This window comes from Carya illinoinensis, chromosome 1, assembly GCF_018687715.1.
Source record: "Carya illinoinensis cultivar Pawnee chromosome 1, C.illinoinensisPawnee_v1, whole genome shotgun sequence".
Classification (NCBI taxonomy): domain Eukaryota; kingdom Viridiplantae; phylum Streptophyta; class Magnoliopsida; order Fagales; family Juglandaceae; genus Carya; species Carya illinoinensis.
The window spans coordinates 57,601,848-57,612,500 of record NC_056752.1 but is presented as its reverse complement, the minus strand read 5'-3'; the positions used below and the strand labels follow the sequence as shown (position 1 = coordinate 57,612,500).

At 36.2% G+C, this 10,653-nt stretch overlaps 2 protein-coding genes across 5 annotated transcripts; one reads left to right on the top strand and one right to left on the bottom strand.

Moving 5' to 3' along the window:
* Window positions 1-200: 200 nt before the first annotated feature.
* LOC122292539 (WEB family protein At2g40480-like) lies at window positions 201-3,785 on the bottom strand. Its single transcript, XM_043100942.1, has 2 exons — window positions 3,213-3,785; window positions 201-2,136 (listed from the first exon to the last, which is right to left on the bottom strand). Exons 1-2 carry the CDS (start codon window positions 3,582-3,584, stop codon window positions 625-627), a joined length of 1,884 nt encoding a protein of 627 aa, XP_042956876.1. The 5' UTR covers window positions 3,585-3,785; the 3' UTR covers window positions 201-624.
* Window positions 3,786-8,363: 4,578 nt separating this feature from the next.
* Window positions 8,364-9,872, top strand: LOC122292503. Of its 4 annotated transcripts, none has more exons than XM_043100922.1 (2): window positions 8,364-9,104; window positions 9,664-9,872. In XM_043100922.1, the coding sequence occupies exons 1-2, from the start codon at window positions 8,525-8,527 to the stop codon at window positions 9,684-9,686; spliced, it is 603 nt and encodes a 200-aa protein (XP_042956856.1). In that variant the 5' UTR covers window positions 8,364-8,524; the 3' UTR covers window positions 9,687-9,872. The 4 variants fall into 4 exon arrangements, with proteins under 4 accessions (XP_042956856.1, XP_042956848.1, XP_042956839.1 ...); XM_043100914.1 differs by having other exon boundaries at window positions 9,661-9,872; XM_043100905.1 differs by having other exon boundaries at window positions 9,632-9,872.
* The last annotated feature ends 781 nt before the right edge of the window (window positions 9,873-10,653 follow it).

Genomic DNA, 10,653 nt, shown 5'->3' with positions numbered 1-10,653 from the left:
TGATTTGAATTTATTATTTCAGGCACGCTGAATTCACTGTCAGGGTACGGTACCGAATTCTAGCTCGAAGTCAAGGAGTGCAATATGGGTTCAGTTCTCTCTTATTGAGTTGAGTTGGGACCTGTTACAGGGGGCACGCATGTCTGATAAGGACACGAGGGACATGTATCCTTTATCCATCTGGGAATTGCACGCAAATCAAAAGATACTACAATCTCTTCATGGGAACTTGCTATTACATATTCACATAAGGTACAAGACGGTTATTGATTACAAGCATGTAATAAAAACATAGAAACCAGTATTAGCAACATCAACAACTAAACCAAGTTTACAGGCATGCCTCACGTTTGCTAGCAAATGCTGCTTCACCAACCGTCACAATATCACGCATCAAAGAGTAAAAGCTTCATCATTTCAATCCATCATCTACCCCAGCCTTTAGTTCGTAGCTCATTAAAATCACAGATCATTAAATCACAAAGCACCTTTACAAAAAATGGATATAATTAACAAAACACACATTTTTTTTTTCTAGGCTAAAAAAGCACCACACCTGACCTATATGGAGTAACAATGAAGGAGATGATACCAAACGAGACAATTTGTAATGCATCAATCTCGTCACACTGCGTTCAAAGCTTGCATTTTTTTCTTACTTGGCCTCGTCAAAGGGAATGATATATGGATAAGTCCAAATTTCTTCCTCTGTGCTAAGAACTGCTGCTTATGATCACTTCCATCTTTCTCAGCTTTTGAAGAAAATGCTAGGTCCTCCCTCAGTGCATGAAGCATTTGACTCAAGGCCACCTTCTGTCCTTCTGCGTGGCCTTCCATTTCATTTCCTGCCATATAGTCATTGGGCAGAACTTGCTTCCTGCTTAGTATATCTCGCATTGAAACTGTCGACCTTAAAACAGGCTTTGGTTCATTGTTTACAAGGTTTGACTTGTTAATATCATTGAGTGGAGAAACCTGACGGGGATCCGATTCATGGACATTATTGCGATTGACCGAGTTATAAAATGCCTGTCCCTTTTGTTCATGCTCTGGAATCCATCTCTGGAAAGCCTCTTCAACTGCAATTTGCTTTTTATTTGCTGTTTCTACCCTGTTCAAAGCTTTCTCCAGGGCTTGTTTACTGTGTCTAACTTCATCTGTGGCTTCCTTTAACTTCTTCAAAATGGACAGTTTAGAGATATTAGCTTCATCTGCTTGGAACTTCGCATCAACTACATTCTTCTTGGGCAGCCCCCCAAATTTTTGAGCTTTGGTGACTAAAGGAGATCGATCTCCAAAAGAGTAAGTTATTTTCTCTGGCTCTGGAAGTATGAAATATGATGATCTATCATCGATTGAAAGAGCTTGGATTTCAGCAAGTGCAACAGCTTCTGCAGCTTTGGCCGCTTCCTCCATCTTTTTGGCTGCAACCAACCTCATCTCAGCAGTCTTCATGCTGGCCTTGGTCGGTTCATTCACAGTCATTGGATTTGAAACTTCAGATCTTGCAGCTTCAGCAATTGATCTCTTACATAGCCCATCCATGGATTTAAAGTCCCTTGAAATATTTGGAGGATTCTCAATGGCACCATAGGCTTCTTTATCGTCTACTATTTGTGGCTTTACTCTTATTTGTTTTAGCTCCTCCTCTAGCGACGATACCCCGGCAAATTTTGATGATAGCCACCCACGACTCTTCTCAAGTAAAACCTTTTCTTTCATCATTTTCTTATTTAGACATTCAACGGAATTTTGAATCACTCCAAGATCGTCTATCGTTTTACCAAGGTTAACTTTTGCTTGCTTCAACTCCATCAAGATCAAATCAGGTGATGAAGTGGGGCACGGGCTTGAACATCCAGCGTTTTGCCCGTAACGGTTGAAAATATTTCTGTGGCTTTCTTTGTCCATTTGCTTAATAGTAGGAGTTGGCATCTGCTCATCAGAGTGGTCTTGGCCAGTCAAGCATTTCAATGCTTCTTTCTGTAGTTGCCGCTTCAAATCTTCCACAATCCTTTTTGTTGTTCCAAGTTCTTCCAGGACATCAAGTGTTTCCAGTTCCTTCACAATCAGATCCTTCTCCAACTCTGCTGCCTGTTCCTCCACTTTCTTAATGTCAAACTCCTCAATGCCATTCTGCTCATGACAATCCTATTGTAAATCGCAAGCAAGCAAACAAGAGGAGAGGAAAGAAAAGGATGCGGGAGATTTCAAATGCATTCTGCAAATGAAAAGCCTTCTCTTGAGAAGATGCGGAAAAGCAATTGCATTTATACCCTATGAATGAGTAGAATGGGACAACTAAACTCTGCAAGGCATGCAGGAAACTATAAAATGCAAACATACGTATGTTTGATAATAATTTTCAGAGAGAAAATCTCTGAAAATTGATTTGATCACTTACATAATCTGAGAAAATAACCATGACAGAGTAGATAAGTTATAAGAAATAAGTTCGTAGGGGGAAATTCATCTTATATACTCGAAAAACTACAAAGCTTTTTCTCTTGCGAATCAAAAGGAAAATTTTCAAATCTTGCACCAGCAGAAACCAACGGTTTTAAGATTCAGTTATTGGACTTCATTTCATTCTCATTTGGATCCAAAATTTTGCTTTTTAATTTCTTTTAATAAAATCACATGAACTTACAGATTCTTACACCCAATTTAAATGTAAAACAAAACATTAGATTAAAGAACAATCATAAATTAAGTAAATAAATCAAACAAAACCAATTAGTTTTCTACTAAAATTTTTTGGTGATTCCAAGTTTTTCAGGAAGGAACTGGGAGTTCCGCCACTAAGCTTCATGAATAGCATATATTAAGTAGTTGTCTTAAAATTAAAAAGAAAAAAGTAAACCATATAAGTTAGTTGTTGATAACAGCAGTATGTTAGTATCAAGTGGAAAATCCCGAGGGGTAGCTCAATTGGTCAGACCTTGGGTCTGCTCCCCAATGGTCACTAGTTCGAGTCCCCTCAGGGCCACTGGAGGATTTACCTGATCGTTAACTTCAGGATTTCTTGGGATTAGTCGAGGTGCGCGTAAGTTGGCCCGGACACCCAAGATTATCCAAAAAAAAAAAAAAAAGTATCAAGTGGATAAAGAACAATAACCTGGTGATGACCGGATCAATAATAAATATCAAAATCCCTATTCTGCGAGACAGTACTAAACTCTAGTAATGAAAATGAAATCAATACTGCTTACATAAATATCTCCGATCCCGCAAAATGGCACCCAGGTCCCGCTCCCACTAAACCGGGTCACTGCCTCCTTGACCGACCCGAAAGGCGGGGAAGTATCGATTTCCGCTCGCAAACCAAACCGCCTTATCCCCGAACCCGGAGCTGCATCAGCTCCATGACCCGAGAAACTCTGAGGCGTCGTGTCGGACCTTATTTCCCGAATCCCCGGCGTCCCAGGGTCGGCAGCCGGCGTCCCAGGGTCGGCAGCCGAGTCCAAGGCTTCGGCCATTGCGAAAAACACAAAGTTAACGACATGTCTAAAGACGAAGACGTTTTTATAAAGACTCCGGGCATGGACTTCTGGGAAAAAGGTATTCCGGAGTTTGTGTGACATGATGATGCTGGTGGCGAGTCACGACTAGGTCGGGAAAAAAGCAAGGAGAGTGGGAACCGGGTCCACTCAGCGAGCGAACGGGCCGCTTTTTTCTGATGGTGTGGAGTGATTAAGGATCGTATGGTTTAGGAAATGGTGTAACTGATGATGTGGAATGATTCAATTGGATACGGGGAGGGGAGTCAAAGTTGGGTGATTGTTGAATTTGGGTTTAAGCAAGTGAAAGGTGGACAGCGTGGTGAGTGCGGATGAGCTATGAGTTCAGGCTTCACTTTCACTGGTACTGGTAGTTCAATTTATGAGCGTGAATCGCGGTACTGGAAAAGCGCGAGGGTTGTTGCAGTCATGATACTAACTAATAAGTAAATAGCTCTATTAGACCTTTTTCTTCTTTTTTTTTTTGTCCAAAAAACTTAAAAACAATGGTAAGTCTGACAATTGGGAAAAGGCAATAATTCGATTGGATTCCGTTCACTTGTGATAGGGGTATTTTCGTTTAAATATACTTTTATGATTTTTGTTCTAATTTTAATATCTATAAAATTAACGAATTAACAAAAATACCATTGTTTAAATATACGTTTAAATATTAACAAAAAGTTAAGGCTTATTTGTCTTGATTAATAAATAAAATTATACTATCCAATATAAATAACCTGTTTTTTAAAAATTCACTTGTTCGTAAATAAATTCAAGCTCATTCAAATATTAATAAAGAGCTATTTGTGATTAATTATAATATATAAAAATTTTATATATAGTCACTTTTACGTATTTTTTGTATAATTTACTAATATAATTAGTGACATTATTTTTTAATATAAAATAATTATTTTAACTAATTATATTAATAAGTTATATAAAGAATATATAAAAATAATTATAGGTAGCATAACTTATTTATATAAATCAGCAATGAGCTCAACTCTCAAGCTATATTTATGTTCCATTAAAAGTTAAATGAACATGACTTTGCTAAATACTACTCGCTCAAGTTCGGCTAATTTACATCTCTATATTAATTAAAATGCTATTTAATTAGAAGATTTTTTATTGCTATACTAAATGCATTATTAATATAAAAGTCCATTGCTTAAGTTCTCACACAGAGAAGGATATTTTTAAATTATTTTATAATTGATATTTTACAATATATTTCACCAACTCATACTTCATAGGTATAAAAATATCTGTATTAAAGAAAATATCAAAATACTTATAATTATGTTCGTGTCACAAATGCTTAATTATTTTGTATTCCCCGTTACGGTAGCATATAGCCAGCTAGCGTATAAATTATTTGACACCAAAGTTATGGAGCTTGGCCAACTTAATTTATAGTTTGATCAATGAATTGATCAGAAAAAAAGAATTAAATTTTGTTATATATAGTCACTTTTATATATTATTTATGTATTTTATTGATATGATTGATAAAAATAATTATTTTATATTAAAAAAATATAAGTCAGATAATTATATTAGTGAAATGTAAAAAGTATGTAAAAATAAAAAAAAAATTTAAAAAAGTTTTTGTAGAGACATGTAAAAAATTAAAAATACAAGTGGAGTTGTCTTTGTAGACATGTGGGGTAGAAGAAAGTGCAACTATTTTAAATAACTGCACGAGAAGGGGGGGTGGGAAGACGACTAGTGAGGAATTAAAGCGAAAAGGAAAAGCAATATTGCCTTTAATTATCTACGTACCATTGATCTTTACTGAAAGAAGTAAATCAATTGGCCAAAATTAAAGTCACGAGCATGATTACAATGTATGCATATATATCTTTGTCGATTATATCTGGCCATCATGAGTACTGCTTTACTTCTTGCTTTTTCTCTCCGCAGGGACCACTTCTCTTACCGACCATTAACTATACATGTTTATGAGGTTGGAATCGCAAAAGCAGAACTATATATGTGATTTTTTTTTTTTTTCTTTTTTTTAATAAAAAAAATAAAAGCAGAAATTAATTCACTAACTTTGTTATAATCTGAATTATATATAGATTCTAGCAATAGGGTACACACACATAGCACATCAATCACATTAACCGTATAGTCATGGAGGGCGGGCGGGGGGAATTGATTGAGAAACTAGCCAGCTAGGAGGACTGTATACCTAGCTCGTGGAATAATTTGATCTGTTCAGCTAGAAGAGTCAAGAGGAATGTACGTTGGAATTTGAAACTTAAAAATACTGATCCGTACATTTAGTTAAGATGTGATCACAGTCAATCAGTGTATCATATTCAATCTTCCGAATCACCCCTTCTCTCTCTTTCGTACGTACATTGGAAAATCCAAGGCCCAGTAAACTCAAAGACCATACCCAATATAAATAATGTTTATCTTCCAGCACGAAAATGCTTACGCTGCCCGTCTTGATCAGTCAATCTCGACGTAACTTTATTTAGTTTTTAGTAAAAAGAAGGGAAAGTATTTCGTGTACGGATTCCCTGGATTCAATCATTCCAGCGAATATATATATATATATATATATAAAAGAATTTGTTACATACAGTCGATAAATATAATCAATATACAGTCGATTGTACGGAATGAATAAAAAAAAATTATAAAAAAATTATTTTATATTTAGGAGGACCTACATGAATAAAAAAAAGTTATAAAAATAATTTTTTTTTTTCATATAAATCTTGTATTAATTTATTTTTTTCTCCATGACTACACGTCGATTGTATTTTCTGACTATAAAAAATATTTCTCATATATAAAACCAGAAAACAAGGGAAAGCTTCAAAACGAAATCCAGGAAGAAAAAAGCTCGTGATTCGAGTATAGAGTCTAGTCTGCGTGTACATGATTCGTGGTCTCTCTTTTGCCGTAGAATCCGCAGTGAGACCTGGTCACTGTATTCAACCACACCGATCCAGCCCATCCAATCCCGCTATGTACAGGAGACTTTGCGCAGGAGAGTTGTGCAGGGATGCCATATCAGCATGTATTAAAAAAAATAAAAAACGAAATAAAAGAAGAAAAAAGCAAATAAAAATTAAAAAGAAAATGAAAGCCCTGCACACAGAAAAACTTCAACCATTTTCCGATTTGAGAACCTTTGAAACTTTAAAACTGTAGTTCTTCATCTCTGTAATCCATCTCTTGTGCAAAGCATCTAACATTTTTCAACCCAAGAACTCTATCTCGTCAGTCATCCATGTCGGTGTTATCTTTGACAGTTTTAAGCATTTCACCTCTTCCAGACTTCATCATCATATGTGATAAGTGGATTCATTTCTCTCTTATGTTGATACAGAAGTTTTCTCTGCCATTTTCAAAGGATCCCCCACCACACACGTCCCAGTCAAGATTCTCCATTTAATTGTTTTACTTTTATACACAAAAATCTAAATCCAAAAAACCCAATTCCCCTACCCCACACACCTAGGTTAGCTTAATTGCGAATTTTCTCATTATTGTTTGGGAAGAATATACTTGAAAACTTTCACACCATTGAGTTTCCTCCAACCCATGCATTTTTTAAAGCATGTGAAGTGCCCCTTTAACCCTCCAGGTTCATCTTGTAAGCAAAAGAATCATCTATTGGACTTTCTAACAAAGTAAATTGGACTTAAAGTCAATCCTAAGCTGCCGTAGCATGTCAATGAGGAGACGGAGGAGGGAGATGGGGGAGCTATCATTCAGAAACCCATCACGGGGCACGAAATGGAAGAGACAGAGGAGGGAGATAGAGGGGTTTAGCGTTTAGAAATCCATCCATTGTTTTGGCTTCGACTTTGACTCTGACCATTTTTTTTTAAGCAACTCTTACTCCAAATTCTGCTAGATTAGAGTTGAAACTAGCATTGACCAAAGTTGGTGGTGTTGGAAGTTTTGCTCTGCCCTACTTAAATTACATGTCTATATATATATATATAAAACGAACCATCTAATTTCATCATACAATTAAAAAGAATTTATATTCACACGGGGAAAACCCTCATTAATTTCAATGTTGTTTTCAATATTATGGCGTTGTGATAATAGTGGGCCAAAATATACAGTTAGGGGGACCAAAATTAATGATCTCACAGACGTGCAACAGGGCATCTTGAGCCACCATCATACCTTCCTTATAACCCCACCATAAATGCTGCTTTACAAAGGGTAATGCATGGACAAGGCAGGCACAGTACGTAGTTTTGATCATCTGTAAACGTTGCCCTTTCTCCTTAACCAAATTCCCTCAGTAGGCTGTATTTTGACATCGCAGTTATTATATATTGACGGCCCAAAGACATCCATGTCAATCTATTCATATCATTAATTGCAAGTAGCTACCATATTAAATATATCTACCACATTATAATTAAATATCTCCAGTACCGACTATTAAATTCAGTAACAATTAATTAAGCTGATGCGGTCGAAATAAAACCTTTATATCAATTGAAAAAAGTTGAAAGCACTTCATTCATTTGAAGCTTATAATCAAATTGATGCCACTCTTTAATATATATTTAATACGAATGCAGTAATATTCTTATATCTATATATATAATTTATTTATTTAAGGGCGGCCTTCTCAAGCATAATCATAAATTAAAGAAAAATTTTAAACATAAGATCATACATCACATATCATCTATTTTTAAAATTTTTTATCTTTTATTAAATGATTGGTATATAAATAATGAATAAAAAATTGAATTAATTTAAAAAAAATTTAAAATGAATTTTAAAAAATAAAAAAAGTTAGGTGTATGATGTATAGACTTATAAGTAGCAAATTTCTAAATTAAATAGACCAGAGACAAGTAGCTAGACAGCTACTACGGATAGAAGACCTACACAGCTAGCTTACTCACCGGAATTTATTAGTCTCTGTCCTCTAATTACAGCTTCATTTTAGGATCCGAACCTCTCAGATCTGCAAACAATTGATCAGAAAGAATCGAGAAATCCCTCAAATATCCAAAATGCTGGGCGGGGATAGCCATAACCATCGACCCGAGCAGTCCCTCCATATGAAGGAGAATGACAAGTTCTTCTCTAGGCTCTTGTCCAAAGAAACATCCGTGGCCAACTCTTCTTGCAGGGTTCCTTACTATGGAAGAGAATCAGGCGCAGTTCCGTTCATGTGGGAGTCACGGCCAGGCACCCCGAAGCACACCTTCTCGGAGGCCTCTCTCCCTCCCCTCACACCCCCTCCTTCCTATTATTCCACTTCCAAGCTGTACTCCACGAAGAAGAACTCAAAGCCAAACCCATTCTACACCATTTTCCTCAAGCTAACTTCGAGGAAGGCCCTCGTGTCTCCATCGTCATCGCTCTCATCAGTCTCGTCGTCATCATGGTCGTCGGCATATAATTTATCACCACCAGCTTCGATGAAACGAGAATATAATCTGGGGCGCTACTCTTCCTCGCATTCAAGATCAACTACTTCAAGTACATCGAGCTTTGGTGCGAGGCGTAAAACTACAAATTGGTTCGGATGCTGCTACCCAATGAAGAATGCGTTCTTGTCCATTGTAGGCCATGGATCATCAGGCCAAGGTACAGCCCACGGACTTTGTGTATGATGCTGATTTTTTTTACAATCGTTACGTAGAAACTTTAATTATCATGTATGATGTTGGCTGTGTTCGACGTCAGTTCGCTCGTTGATATGATCACTCATGCGACTTTCATATCCAAGATTTCTATAACACATGCTTGTGTCACCAGCATTGTCATAATATACCATCCAAAATAACTCTAGAGTTGCAAAAAAAAAAAAAAAACTAGCCAAAACGAAGTGAGCCTTCATATGGCAACTATAACAGTGATTCCTCCCTCGATCGGTTAGTCTGTGTACGTGGCGTACTGGGATCTGATCATGACCTGACGTTTTTCTCCGTGATTTTTTTTTTGGCCCCTTCTTCTTTTTGTATGGTTGTCCATCGTGCCCTTCACTGATTGTCTAAGCAAATTGTGGTTGTTGGAGGTTTCTGGTGTTTACTTTTTGTGCTATATATATAGCTTTATTTGATATTTGTCTAGCTATATATTCGCTTGTTCTTTTCTATTCTGTTGAAGTCAAGACTGTGTTATATATGCATGCCCGAGGAAGAAGACGGAGGAGAAAATCTGAGGTAGGAGGGATATTGGAGCATAGATGCAGGCCGGATTGAGGTAATCGCTCACATTCTGGTTGCCCGTCCGGGTCTTGATGGTGTAAGTCTCCCATCTGAGAGGCTACTTTTAATTTGGTTGTATCTCCAACAAAAGCATCCAATAATAAGCAACCACATGGATATCGATCTATTATTTAATATTTTTGCACCTATCTATCTAGACATATATTTAAAACTCAAAAAGCACGTAGCCAATTTAAAAAATGAAATGGTAGATATAATATTAATAGAGATGTAAGTTACGCATACACCGTCATGAAAAATTGAATTTTTGGTGTGAATCTCATTGTACTTTTTTTCGAAGGGAGTAATTAATTCGCAGAGAGCTTACCCCATCTTATAATTAACTATACAACTTATTTCTTAAAACATATTCACTCAAATTAATAACTCTATCGATAAAAGTTTATATATATATATATATATATATATATATGTGTGTGTGTGTGTGTGTGTGTGTGTATAACATATCTTCTCAGCCATGCATATAAATGTTCTTAAATAATATATTTAAGAATTCAAATAAAAATGAAATTCTAAAAAAAATCAAATAAAGCTCTACAAAATAAATAATGTATGTTAGCTTAAGTGAAGGTCTCGCATGCATACAATGAATTAATTAAATTACAATTCTCCCTCGATCGAATTAATGACCCACGAGAATCCGTTAAACCATTGGAATTTTCGGTAGAGGTAACTATCACCTTCCACGGACATCTGTGCATGTCTCGAGAACTAATTGATTTCCCCTACCTACGAAAACACGTCAAGAAGCACCATCTCCCCTTGCTTAACATGATATGGCCTTTACCCGATCGATCACATTCGAGATGGCCTGCATCAATTTCTAACCTTCAGATTTGGGTTTATAAATAGGGTACCTAGAGATAGTTATTGTTATTTTTTAAATGATAGTTATTATTTTCCTA